Genomic DNA, 15,447 nt, shown 5'->3' with positions numbered 1-15,447 from the left:
CATCAGGTTGGAGCAGGAAAGGAGATGGGATAATGGGTGAATTATATGGTTAGATATAGATGATTGTTAAAGACTTAACTTTGTTTGGGGTGGTTGATTTGTATATGCCTACCTTATGAAAAATAGCTATTTCAATATTTTACAATTGGATTGTGCAAAGATCAAAATTGAGATTGTGTCTCAAGCCATAAGTTACGATTCAACCATTTTATGCATTTAAAGTTTATTCAAAGAAAAAAGGCTTGATTTTGAAAAGAATATTTTATTCCAAATCTTTTCAGACAAAATTTGAGTATTCACATAGAAACAAAGTCATCTTCACAATACCATTCATCCAGTTAAAAAAAATTCCTAGGTAGCATTTTTATCAAAGAATTTATGAGCAAGGTGACAAAAATGAAAGGTGAATCTCCTGTATGTGGAATAGTTAACCACATGATGGCAACGTTGAGAAAGTAGTGATTTAAAAAAATGTTAATGGTTTATACTGAAACTGAGTAAATCACTGAGATATAATTGACACATTAGTGAGATTGGCAGATCTCTGTAGCCACTTATGTCTCTCTCCACTCAGACCCAGGTGAAATCCATCTGAAGAGTTTATTTAGTCTCTCAAATCTATGTAGTTACATCTTCCTGAGTAGTTGCTTTCACAAACAGGTTATCCTATATAATAAAAGGCTAATATGCAAATTGACTGAACGGCCGAACAACTGACCGCTATGAAGTGCACTAACCACCAGGGGGCAGGCGCTTAACGCAGGAGCTGCCCCCCTGGTGGTCAGTGCATTCCCACAGGGGAAGTACTGCTTGGCCAGAGCCCTGAGCTGGGCTCACGGCTGGCAAGCGCAGTGGCGGTGGTGGGAGACTCTCGGACATCCCCTGAGGGCTCCCAAACTGCGAGAGAAGGCAGGCTGGGTTGAGGGACTCCCTGAGTGCACAAATTTCATGCACCAGGCCTCTAGTATTATATAACTTGAGATGATTTACTTCTAAAAGTATATTTAAAATCTGGAATTCTTGAACTACAGAGGTTACTTCTTTTCTTTTTCACCGTTTTTCTTTTACAATGATATTCTCATCTGTTTCCTAGTGTATTCATCTTGGGTCAAGAATTTATCAAAATCAAAAGACTCTTTTAAACATCTGGATTTTTTTGTGGGAAGTCTTTTAAAATATAAATTTATATGATTGCTTTGTGACCCTCTTCATTCATTTACCCATTCAACAACTGTTTACTTAGAGTTCAATCTATATATAACTCTGTACCAAGCACTAGGGGAAAGTGGTAGTTGGAAAACCATTTGGACTAGCTGTCCTTGAGATGTTTGCAAGCAAGATCCCCCAAACACAGCATCTCTTCTTTTCCCTTGTGTGTAAAAGAAGCTCCTTAAAATAGACATGCTCACCTACCTACGTGTTTTCTTCTATAGAATATGCACTGCTTCCAGTGCTGTGCTATATATTTGATAGGAGTCACTTTGTGTAGTGCCTAGGAAACTGAGGACTTAACAAACCAAGGTGTCTTCAATACTCCTTCTGAAGAATAAGGCAATTTTTGGATCTCCGTGTACTTTTCAGGTCACTTAAGAGATACATGCAGGGCAGAGGTAGTAACTTTTGCGTGACATGTAGGTTCCCATTCCATTAATCATTTTTTATAGCCTGTGAAGTAAGCTTGCCTGGGATGTTGTTGCAGTGTCTATGGCCTTGTAGGAGAAAGAGCCTAAGGAAGGGTGGAGAGCCATACCTCCCGCTCCGCCTCCAAGTTCTACTCTATTCTCGAATTTGGGGACGTAGAAGTACAGTGAGATTACGGTCACTCCATATTCTTTTTTCATCCCCTCCTTGATGATGAAACAACTCTTAAATTATATTGTGCAAGTGGTAAGCACCTGGTAAATATTTCCTGTCTTGAAACCTTGATGTAGAACCTATAGGGTGTAACTTAAATATTATTATTTATTATTATTTTTTAAAATATATTTTATTGATTTTTATAGAGAGGAAGGGAGAGGGATAGAGAGGTAGAAACATCGATGAGAGAGAAACATTGACCAGCTGCCTCCTGCACAAGCCCTACTGGGAACGGAGCCTGCAACCAAGGTACATGCCCTTGACCGGAATCGAACCTGGGACCTTTCAGTCTGCGGGCTGACGCTCTATCCACTGAGCCAAACCTGTTAGGGCTTAAATATTATTTATTGACTTGAGAAGTGTACACGGCTCATAAAAATATCTCTCATTTACTCCTAGAAAATACTTAACTCATTAAGAGGTCATAGCTAAATACTTTGATTAGGCAGGCATTTATTTCATTCAAATGTAAGCTCCAGAGGGTAATAATTTTTATTTGTCTGGTTCACTTATATATTCTAAGCCCTTAGAACTGTATTTAGGCACATTGTAGATACTCAATAAATATTTATTAAGTGAATAAATGAGTGCATTTTCAAGGGCCTTTTATTCATGTTTATTAGGATGAAGCTGTGTTTGAAATTTCTGATTTTTCAAGTCCTGAAAGGAGGTAATAAATGAAAAATAAACATGAATCTTTTATAAAGATTTGTTTTTAAATTTGTATCAGAGAATGTAGAAGTGCCAGATGTCCAATAATAGAGACAAATATTGACAAATTTTAATGCAAATATTGACAAATTTTAATGAAAGCCACCTTTATTTATTATATTTTTAAAGATAAAAGTCAGAGGTTAGAGAAGAATCGGACATTTTTTTCCTTATGGCAGTCTGCTCTAATTGTCCTCAGTTGTCCACTTATTGTCCACTAATTTTGTCTCAGTTTCTTCATTTATGAATTAGGGGTAATAGTAGTCATTTGTTCAATGAATGTTTAGGTCCTATTCTTTTTAAAAAATATTTTTAATTAATTTTTAGAGAGAGAGGAGGGGAGAGGGGTAGAGAGATAGAAACATCAATGAGAGAGAAATGTCATCAAGAGGCTGCCTCCTGCACACCCCCTCCTGGGGATCTAGGCTGCAACCCAGGAATGTGCCCTGATCAGAATTGAACCAGTGACCTCTTGGTTCATGGGTCAACACTCAATTATTGGGCTATACCAGCCGGACTAGATACTATTCTTTGTGGTAGGAACACAGCAGTGACAAAAAAGTTGAAAATATCTTCCCTTGTGGAGTAGCAGGAGAGACAGACTATAGAAAATAAACACAGTAAGTAATTATACTTATTAGAAGTTGATATGCTATGGGAAAAAAAGAAATAGAGCATGGTAGAGAAGATCGAGATAGTGGGGAACAGGTTGTATTTTTGTTTTCTCCTCAATATTTTATTATGACAAATTTCAAACATTCAGAAAAGTTAAAAGAATGGTACAGTGAACACCACATGCCCCCAACCTAGATTCTAATTATTAACACATCACATTTATCCATTTATCCATCTATCAGTACATCTTATTTTTGAAGCATTTAAAGGTAAGAACACTTAATGTACCCCTAAACATAAGTGTGCATATTATTATTTACAGTATTTACATTTTCACGTGAAATTTACATGCACCTGTAAATTTTGAAAAATACAAACCCTCATGTAACTAGATACTTTCAATTGAGAGACTCTCCTCATTTTTGAGATTGCTTTGGATATTTTAAGTTCTTTGCATAGCCATATAAATTTTAGAATCAGTTTGTCAGCTTCTACAAAAAATACCTCATAGGATTATGATAGAGATTACATTGCATCTAAAGATCAATTTGGAAGAATTGACATCCTGTGATGTTTTGTAGTTTTCATTATAGAGGTTATCTTCAATACTTCAAAATTTACTTCTAAATGTTTTATGATTTGAACACTATTATAAATTGAATTTTTAAAATTTGATTTTCTAATAGTTGCTGTTTGTATAAAAATACAATTGATTTATTTGTATGTTGACTTTGTACTCTGTAATCTTTTTTTATTTTTTTATTTTTATTTTTTATTTCTTTATTGATTAAGGTATTACATATGTGTCCTTATTCCCCCATTACCCCCCACCTCCCATTCATGCCCCCACCCCCCAGTGGTCTGTGTCCATTGATTAGGCTTATATGCATGCATATAAGTCCTTTGGTTGATCTCTCCCCCTTACCCCCACTGTCCCCTACCTTCCCTGAGGTTTGATGTTCTAATTGATGTTTCTCTGTCTCTGGATCTATTTTTGTTCATCTTGTTAAATTCATTTTATTAGTTCTTTTATTTTTTATTTGTAAACTAGAGACCTGGTGCACAAAATTTGTGCACTTGGGGGTTCCTCAGCCTGGCCTGTGCCCTCTTGCAGTCCAGGAGCCCTTGGGGGATGTCCGACTGATGGCTTAGGCCTGCTATCCATGGAGAGAGGGTCTAAGCCAGCAGTCGGACATCCTTGGCGCTGGCATGGAGGCGGGAAAGTCTCCTGCCACCGCCGCTGTGCTCGCCAGCCATGAGCCTGGCTTCTGGCTGAGCATCACTCCCCTTGTGGGAGTGCACTGACCACCAGGGGGCAGCTCCTGCTTTGAGCACCTGCCCCCTGGTGGTTAGTTCATGTCATAGCGACCAGTTGTTCCGCCGCTTCGTTGATTTGCATACTAGCCTTTCATTATATAGGATATTTAGGATATTGTGCATAACAACCATGCCACCTGTGACTAGGGTCTTCTTCATTTCTGATCTTTAGGCCCTCCCTCACCCCCTTATCTAATCATCACCTAGGATCTCCAATAAAACACTGAATAGAAATGGTGGGAGTAGGTACCCTTACTTACTTCCAATCTTGGGGAAAAGATTCAGTATTTTATTAAATATAATGTTAGCTGTAAACTTTTTGTAAATGTCTATCATATTGGGGACTTCAAGCTTTTTTTTTCTTTTGGTGGGCCATAACTGCAATCTGTTTAGTTCTCTTATTCTTAGGTGGGCTTCTTGCAGTTTGCCTCCCAGGCGTGTTGTCCAGGGGTCAGTCAGAGATTCGGGCGGAGTTTTTAGACAATTTGACTCTCCCCTCTATGGTTCTCTTCTTTCCTGGGTGATATCTCTTCAATTTCCAACTGACATAGTAGCCCCAAACTGTGTCCTTGGATTCCTTATGCAAGCAAGACTGCAGTTTTCTTTCCAAATTCCAGCTGACTCATTGTCTGGAAAAGCCTCCAAAATGGAAAACTCTTTCAGTACATTTTTTTTTTCTTTCAGATGTCCACTCTTCCAAATCTGTCTACTTCGAGTGACTCTCCAGTGTTTTCAGATAGTTGTTTTTTAATATAACTTTCCTGATGTTTACAATTATTTCTTTGTGAGAAGTTTGGTCCAGTGTAAATGACTTCAACATTATCAAACATGGAATCTACATTTTTAAATAATGTGGTCAGAATAGCTCTTATAAGGAATGCAGAATTTAAGCGAAGATTTGAAAGAAGTGAGAGATTTAGCCAAAGTGACAGTTTTTATTTTTATTTTTTAAAGGATTCAGGCAGACAGAGGAGAGCTAGTCAAGGTGGGAAAAGCCTGATATGTTAGATCAGGGGAGGGAACATCCAACCTGCGGGCCATGTTAACGCCCTCAAAATCATTTGGTCTGGCCCTGCCTAGGCATTGAGGATGAAGGATGAGTTAATTAATTGTTTGACCAAATATAACAGGCTAATTTTTAAGATGATAATTTTGTATGGCCCACAAATGATGTTATAAATATTCAAATGGCCCTGGGCAGAAAAAAGGTTCCCCACCCCTATGTTAGAGGAACAGTAAAAAGGGCAGGGTTTTGAGAAGAGTGGTGTGAGTTGACATGCATTTCAAAACTATAACCTCTGCTATTTTGTGAATAGATTGTATGGATGCAAGAATAGAAATAGGAAATTAATTAGGAGGCTGTTACTAGAATTCACAGGAGAGAAAATGGCCTCTCAAACCAAAGCAGTATCGATGGACACAGTGAGAGCAGTGACATGCTAGGTGTGTTATGAAGGAAGAGCCAATGGATTTTCCAATTTATTGGATGTTGGATATGAAAGAAAGTGAGGTGTTCAGAATGATGCCAGGTTTGTTTTTTTTGTTTTGTTTTTTTTTGGCAAGTCGTACAAAAGGTGGAACTGTCATCAGCTGAGATGGAGAAGGCAATGGGTGGATCAGTTTAATATGACAAGGTTGTGCCCCAAAACGCTCACACTCATGAGTGCAAGATACAATTAAATAGCATGTGATCAATGAAATGAACTAATGTACCAAGAACTTTTTATAGCAGTTCTGTGGGAGAGCAGAGGAGAAAAAGTATTTCAATTTGTGATGAGTGAATAGGTAGCAATATATCAATAAATTGAAGCATTAATTTGACCTCATATCTCATTTGATTAGTTCATTCATTACCCAAGCTGTGTTCTTTTTCTTTCTTATAGGAAACCATAATGATATTTTGGATTTCAATGTGCTAGTGCTTCGGGGAAATGTCATGTGCATGTGTGTTTAATATTTTCTTTTATATGTCATTTGGGATGAAGCTTGGCACTAATGACTATTTTTAACACTAACCAAGTCCTTTTAACCTGTAATGCTAAAAATATTTAATGAAAGCCTATTTGTGAAAATATAGTAAAACATAAATTTAAATATGCAAGCTTATTGAGGCAAAGACTTACATCTGGGTGTTCCCAGATCTCATTGGTATTGTTTTATTTTATAGACTTTTCCCTTCCACCAGGCCAGCCACTTTGGCCCTGTACTTGTCTATTCTCTTACAGCAGTTAAATGCAGCCATTGGTCAAGAGCATTTTGTCTTACTCTTTTGGTGTTAAGAAAAAGAAAAGAATAATTATTTATAAGTGATCTGGTTGTAGGTCCTCACATTTCATTTTCATACCTCCAAATTAAAAAAACACACACACAATTGTAAAATTAGACCAATCGTATTTACTTTTCAGATCATGTGGATGAGCGAACAGTATGCAATGGAATTGCCCCTGAAAAAGATGTAGATGGATTTCATATTATCAATATTGGAAGACTGTGCCTTGATCAGCATTCTCTCATACCTGCCACTGCCAGTGCTGTTTGGGAAATAATCAAAAGAACAGGTTGGTCTACAGGACGTGGGTGCTAAGAGCCAAACTGAGAACTTGTGCATTGCCTTGATGGAACCACTTCAATCCTACTGAGTCTGTAGAAAGATATAAAGTTCTGTAAGTCAAGGAATAATCCAAAATAAGCTAAATTGGGCTTACAGGTAACTGCTCTTGCATCTTGTAGGGAGTGGATTTTTTAATAGTAGGTTTGCCTCCCTACTTTTAATCTAAAAACAATGTATTTTGATGTACATTTTCTAAAATGTATTATATTTTTCATTACCTTTAAAAACAGAATGTGCTGAATATATTTGAATCATCTGTAATGACCTAAGTTTTTATTGCAAACATTTATCCTTGAATTGTGCTCTAAATGCCATATGTAAATTGACCCCTACATTAATTGACCCTTAAGGCAATATGGTGTCAATGAATGTAGAGGCAAACATCTCTGTACACCCGTGAGAGCTCCACCACGGTCACTTCCATTTCTAACAGCGTCTCCTTTCTAATCTACTGTTTTCCAAACGAAAGAGAAAATTTCAAAAGGAAAGCAAATCCTAGAATTATACTCTGATAATATTAGTATTTGGAAAAAAAATATCCTTAATTCTAACTTCTTCATTTTACTTATGAGAAACTATGCCCCAAAGTGGTAAATAGTGTTAAATCTGCAAGTTTTATCTTTCATGCCTCTTTAAGTTCCTAAGGTTAGTGCTTCTCTCCTAAGAAGTAAAGTGCATGAGCTTTGTGGAAAATACTCCCCCCACTTTATTTTGTTCCAGTTGTGCTCAAAGTGTTATTGCCAATGAAACTTGACTTTGTTGTACTTTGCTTACTTTGTAATTAGCAGTTAATATATTTAAGTCTCAGTACCTCTAACTCTTCATGTAAATCTTAATATTTTAAAAGCAATTTAATGGCAACTTGAAACTATTTGTGATTTTTTTTTCATGAGGACATAATCAGAGAGGAAGTGACAAATCCAAGAGGTATAAAATAAATATTTATAAATAATGAATGTGGACACATTATAGACAAGCCATACAATAATCCAAATTCAATTAGAAAATTTTAAAGAATGTTTCAGTTGGCTGTTCAGATGTGTATTTGCTTCTTTGTTGATTATTTAAATCAAACTCTCTGTTTTAAGGAATTGAAACATTTGGGAAAAATGTGGTTGTGGCTGGAAGGTCCAAGAATGTAGGGATGCCCATTGCCATGCTTCTACACACTGATGGAGAACATGAACGACCAGGAGGTAGGTGGGACCTTTGAGATTCCATATACCTTTACAACTTTTTTACTTCTTAAATAAATAAAAGCTAGATGTTTGAAATTGTGACTTAGTGTATTTGTAGGTTTATGCAAATGAAGTTGTCCTTTATTCCTCATCTAATGACATGTGTACATTGAAAGTGAGTAAAGGAATTACTAGAAATATGTGGCCTCTTTGTTTCTATTTTTTCTTTTGGCTATATATGCTTTCTTCAGATCATTAACAATGTAGATATTTAGAAAAGTGGGAAGCCATTAGCTACATAAAATCACATGATAGACATCTGTATGCTCTCTCTCTCTCACACACACACAGACACACATACACACATGCACAACAGCAATGTATAGATATATAGATTTCTTATTATTAACCTTAGAGAATTTCAGTTTCCTGATCTCAAATTTTCAAATACTTGTTTTAGGATCTGGTTTGACATAATGCATATGAAATAATTTTTTAAGCTACAAAGCCCTATGAAAAAGTTAGCTCAATGATAATACATTACTTATCTAAAATGGTTAATGATAAAGATTTAAAAATATTGTTTTTCCTTTCTGAGCCTAAGGATTTAAATATTGCCACAAAGCAAAATGTGTATGTGGATCACAGTAAATTAGAGCCTGAGAGTGACTCCAGGTAACTTTAAAAAGCCTTAGTTTTGAAAAGCAAAAAGCTCTTCGATAAGAAAGGCCAAATCTTGTGGTATGAACAATTTTCATGATAATCATCTACAAAGTTACATTTTAGTTTTGCTATTCACATCTAACTTAATCTATTGGGGCTTTTCTGTCTTTTACAGTATAATAAAAATATTGATTCATAGTTGCCTTTATGTGATAGTTTCTACATTAAGCAAGGTAAAACAACAGGAAAGTTCACCTAGGATACTGTTTTTGTTGGAAAATCCTGCCCAAGAGCTAATAAGCAGTTTTTTCATTTTCAACATTTCATTTGATCTCATCAATAACATAGCAATAACATAGCTGTTAAACTTGCATAGAACCTTCTCATAAACTATCTTATTTAATTCTCAACAATTCTGGCATATATTAATGTAATTTGCATTTTGCAGCTACAGGAAATTAGCTTTAGAGACTTCAGGTGACTTACCCAAGGCCACACAAGGAAGTGGTAGTGGGGAGCTGGGAGCTGAGTACTGACTGTGTGTTTCTGAAGATACACTTGGAGTCAGACCCTTCTCCTGCCAAGCCCAGTGTCCTTGGACAAGTCATTTAATCTGTGTAAGAAGCCTCCACTTCCCTCATCTGGAAAATGTGTATAATAGTAATATATCCTTCACTGGATTATTGTGAAAATTAAATGAGATATGAAAGCAAAGCACTAATTACAATACCTGATACAGTGAGTTAAGTAAATCCTTGGTATAAATGAACTGTGACTATTATGATTATTCCCATTATTATGCTTAAGTTAATAATCTGTGGCCATACTAGTCATAAAATTTAGAGTAACATGATCCAAGGTTAATGATGTATTTTTCACCTTCATTTGAAAAATTTTTTTCTGTGACAAGTTTTATGTTTGCTTTATTTTGGATCAAATCTAGTCTTTGTTATAATAATTTCATAAATGTAGAATGGGAATTTATAAAGCATATAAAGTATTTTATTAGAAATATGACATCATAATACTACAAACCATACTTTGTATACTTTTTCTTATAGATTTCAATATATTGTATGCTCATTTCTTTATATATTTTAATTTTTAATTATTTGTCTAAATCTAAGGAAATCAATTTACCCTTTATTCATTTCATTTTAAATTAGACACTCTTATGTCATAAAACATAAGTTTATAAACATTTTATACTTTGTGTTATGAAATATTCTCACTTGAATGCATGTTAAAAATTGAATTAAAGTGGAATTAGTTATATAATAGTGGTTACTTACAAACCAGTTGATTGAATTTGCATTTATTATAGTGGCACCTAGGTGCCATTATAATTACAGTATCTAAAAGGTAATAAATTATATTAAAAACTATGTTGGACAGTTTGTAACATGGGTGGTGTTTAAGCACATGCATATTAAATAGGAGTGTGCTGATATACATTATTAACATACTGAATTTTTGAGAGCTGCTTACTGAAGATTTGGAGTCTATGGGAAAGTTAATATTTCAAATGCTCATGTCTGTTAGAGCAGTAATTATATGTAATAACTACATGCGCATTGTTGGCTAATAGCAATGATGCAGAAGGATTAGTTTGGCCAATTCAGATCTATAGAACTTGTTCTCACGACACGATGTTGAGCATTCAGTTCACACTGTACTTGTTTGTCAGAAGAAATTCAGGACCCTAATGATTCATTTGTGTGTTAAAGCCAAAGATAATTGCACCAGAAAATGGCCATTCTGCAATTTAGCTTGATATAATATGTTTCTACTCGGGGCTAGTTTTTAGTTCTTGATTATTTAGGACATGGGTTCCTGCTGTTTTGTGAGAAATAGCTGCTTTTAATTCGTCAAGGGCTTGAAATATTTAGAGGACTGTGCATGTGCTAAAATTGTGAAATAAGTGGGTAGTGCTGGTACTCAATGCAGCGGGGTACTAAAGGTGAATGCCTTCTGCTGAGCATACATCACCACAGAAGGCTTTGAAGACAATATGGCATTAGAGCCACCATGCAGCTTATAGAGAGTAGATGAGAAATAGTTCCTGTCCTCCAAGAGCTTATAGTCTTGATGATAGTGGTGGGCATGATATATAAGTATGGGTGATTTAAATTATATTCAGTGGCACAAAATGAAATTTGGCATCCATAAGCAAACATTCTCGTTGCTTAGGGAAGAGCCTGGTTAATTGGGGAACATAAAGAGACTGAGAATGGAGAGTTTCTTCTTATGAGCCCCATTCCTTATTAGGATGTTTGAGTACCATTGTGACCACCTATAGGTCCCGGTATATTCCTTTAACTTCTTTGTATGGAGTTACCTACCCAGTTTCACCTCCTTTCAGAATGAAAACCAAATACCATTGGCTTTGGCACAGTCTTTATTTTTAACTTTACTGTGAGGAATTGAGAGAGTTCTGCAATTTCTCTAAAACAGTTTTTTTTTTTTTTTTTGCCCTTCAAATAACAGTGCCATAATGACCAAAACATTATGATTTTGTCACCAAAGGAATACAGAATATGATTTTATTTCAAATTCTTTTAGAGAATTAGCAAGTTTCTTCCTGCATATTTTTATATTTTTATGTAGGACATCTCATCTAAATACATCCCTAAATGGCATGGCCACAGCATGCGTTATATGTGCCCCCTTTAACTAAAAGGTTGTGGTATCATTGCAGTAGCACTGATGCTGGGACTTTTTAAAGGAGCATTTTAAAAGGGCCAGCAACCAGTTGATGTTGCTTCCAGTTGTATGGACCCAGGGGTGTTATTGAGTTCACTCAGGCAGCATGCACTCAGTGCTTATTCTCTGTGAAACACTGTGGGGTACAGTGTTGACGTTTCCTGGAGATGGTAGTCTGCATCTTCAGGGTTCATCTGTGGACACTGTTTTTCTCAGAGCACTGCTTCTGCATTGGTGTTCAGCTTTTGCACTCAAGCTACCCTTCAGTTGCAACTTCCTGTATATCAGGTATTTTTTATTCAAGGAGCACCCTGTGTCAATGAAAAACCACAAGATATTTTGCTAGTAGAATGCCTTTGCTTTGTGAACATTGGCTCCAGATGGGAAAATGAACAGCTTTGCCAGCCAAGAGCATTGTCTCCGACCTACAGGAGGTGCCTTCAGGTAGTAATACAGGAGTGGATGTTCAAGGAAGTGCCACATGGTGTGTGTTGTAAGTGTGATTAAGGTCAGTTCAGTGCCAGGTGGGACCAGGCACTCTAGGGTTTCAAAGAGAGGAGCCAAATAGGATCACCTAGAAATGCAGAAGTCATGCAGAGCGGTAACTACTGAGACTCAGCCTTGGCAGGGGAGTGGGATGCTGCCTCTGTGGAATGAACCATTGTCAAACCGGGACAGGGAGGATGGCAGACATTTGTCTCTGCTCCCCCCATCCCATGATCCTAAGTTAGAAATTCTCCTGATGAGATACTAGGATATTATGTTTTATGATGCTTCTATGTTGATTAGACTTTACTGAATTATAGCTTTGAGTTTACATAGTGGAAAGCAATAGAAAAATACAAATACTTGTTCAAGTCTCCTTTTCTCAGCTGCATAGTAAGAGTATTGTCCCATTTTCAACAAATTCAGCCAGATAGGATCTGAAAAACACTATACTTGGAAAATATGTATTCTCACATCAAACAACAGGGACTATTACACGGTTGAAACTAACATTAAACATTATTTAAAATGTAGAGTGAAGTCCAAATCTTTCTCTCTCCCTTTCATTTTCTTTTTCGCCATGACCTTGGAGGCATTTATTATATTACCAGCACAAACCATCCTTTTTCTAAAATCGGTATGCCTAATTGTTGAAGGCATCACTCATAAGGCTATTGTGAACTGCTCCAACCTACCTTTTCAGCCATTCCTCCTATCATTTTCTCTCTGGTACCTTATGCAGAAGCCCCATAGAACTACACATTGTTTCCCAAACACATTGTCTCTTCCACACCTCTTTGCTATTGCATACCCCATTGCATGCCAATTCTCATTACTCACCAGCTTTCTCTCTCTTCTCACCATCTTTCAACATGCGGCCCAAATCTTCTAAGTCTTGCACGTTGTCTATGCTGTTGACACAATACTAGACCATTGCATATTAGTTATCTATCTGTTCCCCTTTCTTACACACATGGGAAATGTGAAATTCTATATTCTCTTTTTGTATCTCTGAAATTTAGCACAGGGCTTGGTGTGTTATAATACAGCTAGTCAATTGATAAAAGTTTAGTGTCTCCAATGTGCCAACTACTGTACCAGTATTATAGAAAATAAGACCACAGGCAAGGGTTTTAAAATAAATATTGTTATTTATTGAAAAAAGAATCCTGTATAGAAACAAGGAAGGGGAGGAAGGAGAAAAGCTAGGTACTTACCACACACAAATTTCTTAATGTTCTAAAACTATAGACATTTATGTAGAAGTATTACTCAAGATTCCCTTTTCCCCAAGAATCAGCTCACAGGGGTGAAGGGTGCCTCATCACCATCAGGAATGGGAGAGGAGACGTCAGGACACTGGGAAGGGACGGGAAGTGGTTGCTGACGGCATTCGTTAAAAGAGGTCACAGTGTTTTCCTGTAAAACATCTAGAGTCTATCATTTTGTTTAGACTAACTGGTTTTTCCTCGAGCTGCTGACATGTAATGCTGTATTCTTACAGATGGACTGATTTCTTGGTCACTAAGCATAGGGCATAGTATGGTGACTAAATCAGATATTGCCCTGTCCTCTTAAGCTTATAATCTATTAAGAAAGACAGCCATTAAACTAATTAGCTATGAATGATTAATCATTGTAATTGTGCAAAGTGCTGCAAAGGAGTAGAATTTTCTATAATAAAAAGCTTAGTTGAAGGAAGGGATGAACGATTTCTAATTACAGTTATATATGAATGTTAGCCCCCTTTTTTGTCTGCCTTCTCTTACTGTTGTATTTTTGTTATTTACCTTCTGTTACTAATCTTCATTTCTCACCTCACAGGCAAAAATAAAAAATCTCCTACTTGAAGTTATTAAAAATATCTAAAATCTAGAAGAAAAATATGTACTCTCTACAAAAAGAATAACTCATGCCATAAATATAAATGATGATCTGATAACTTGAAATTTTTTAGTTAATGCCAAACAGTGTTATTTTATAAAGTTACTAAATGCTAAAAAAAAGAAAAAAGGAGTGTAGGCCCCATTTTCTTTGATCAATAAATATCTCTGAAGTTTCTTCTGTTTTATTATTCTTATAGTATGTTGCTCTTCTTTTATCTAAGGTCTTTTTCTGTTTCCCTGTGTGAATTTTTCTGCAGATTCTCAGGACTTCCCTGATTTGCTTCCATTTTCTCCTCCCCTCATCACCATGCTGATTTAACCTCTTACCTACATCATCCTTCAGCATCCCAAATAGTCATTGTTCCCTCCTACTCACCCATTATTTCTCAGCTCAGGTGGAACTTCCTTTAGCAGCAGGCTTCTCTGATCATCTCTCCCACCCCACCCCACACACCACTATAGATATACTGAAGAACTTCTCTGTACAAAACTTATCAGTTTGTCATTGTCACTTATTTGTGTCATTATTTGATTAACGTTCATTACACTCACTGGACAGCTAATTCCACAAGAGCAAAGACCAGATCTGTGTTTCTACCCATTTTATCTTCAGCATCTAACTGTCTAAAAAGTCTTTGTGCAATAAATGAATGAATAATTTACCTTATTTGTAGACCAAGGGTATCATAAAAGGTTTAATACAGCTATTCCTAAGTTGTATTATTAGGAACACTAACACACCACAACATCTTAAATAGGTTTTAGTTTCAAAAAAAAGGAGAGGAATTGGTCAAATAGGTTTGAGAAATCAGTATTAAACAGAACCAAACTTAACTTGACTGTGATCATTCCCAGAGGCTTTACTATAGTAATATAGGAAGCACTGCATCTCTGAGAGAATAATAATAATATTTAGTATTGGACCCTGGAAGTTGTTGTTTTCCCCCAATGCTATATACATATAAAGGGTTAAGCGACCATCGCATCTGAAACAACAGAACTGATGACAGAACAGGCTGTGTGGGGTGACCAGGCTGGCAGCGGGATTAGTGAGGGGCGACCAAACGACTGAGCAGCAGTGCGTGGGGCTACCAGGCCCGCAAGGTGGAGGGGCAGTTAGGTGGAATCAGACAGGCAGGTAGGTGAGCGGTTAGAAGCCAGTGGTCCCAGATTGTGAGAGGGATGTCTGAGGAGTCCCGGATTGGAGAGGGTGCAGGCTGGGCTGAGGGACACCGCCCCCCCCCCCGCCCCCGTGCACAAATTTTGTGCACCGGGCTTCTAATATATTTTTATATATATATATGGGACCCCTCGAGGGATGTCCGATGGCCCGTTTTGGCCCAATCCTACCTGGATCGGGCCGAAATGAGCAGTCGGACATCCCTCTCACAATCCAGGACTGCTGGCTCCCAATTGCTCG

At 36.8% G+C, this 15,447-nt stretch overlaps 1 protein-coding gene across 2 annotated transcripts in view; it reads left to right on the top strand.

Moving 5' to 3' along the window:
- MTHFD2L (methylenetetrahydrofolate dehydrogenase (NADP+ dependent) 2 like) overlaps window positions 1-15,447 on the top strand; it is a 112,542-nt gene that overhangs the window by 31,861 nt on the left and 65,234 nt on the right. For both annotated transcript variants that reach the window (XM_080659117.1, XM_080659116.1), the window contains exons 4-5: window positions 6,906-7,058; window positions 8,200-8,307. In XM_080659117.1, the coding sequence (XP_080515243.1) occupies window positions 6,906-7,058; window positions 8,200-8,307 (261 nt within the window). The remainder of the gene's footprint in view (window positions 1-6,905; window positions 7,059-8,199; window positions 8,308-15,447) is intronic.

The sequence above is a fragment of the Plecotus auritus genome (assembly GCF_963455305.1).
Source record: "Plecotus auritus genome assembly, chromosome: 1".
Taxonomy (NCBI): Eukaryota; Metazoa; Chordata; class Mammalia; order Chiroptera; family Vespertilionidae; genus Plecotus; species Plecotus auritus.
This window is presented reverse-complemented; position numbering and strand designations above follow the sequence as displayed.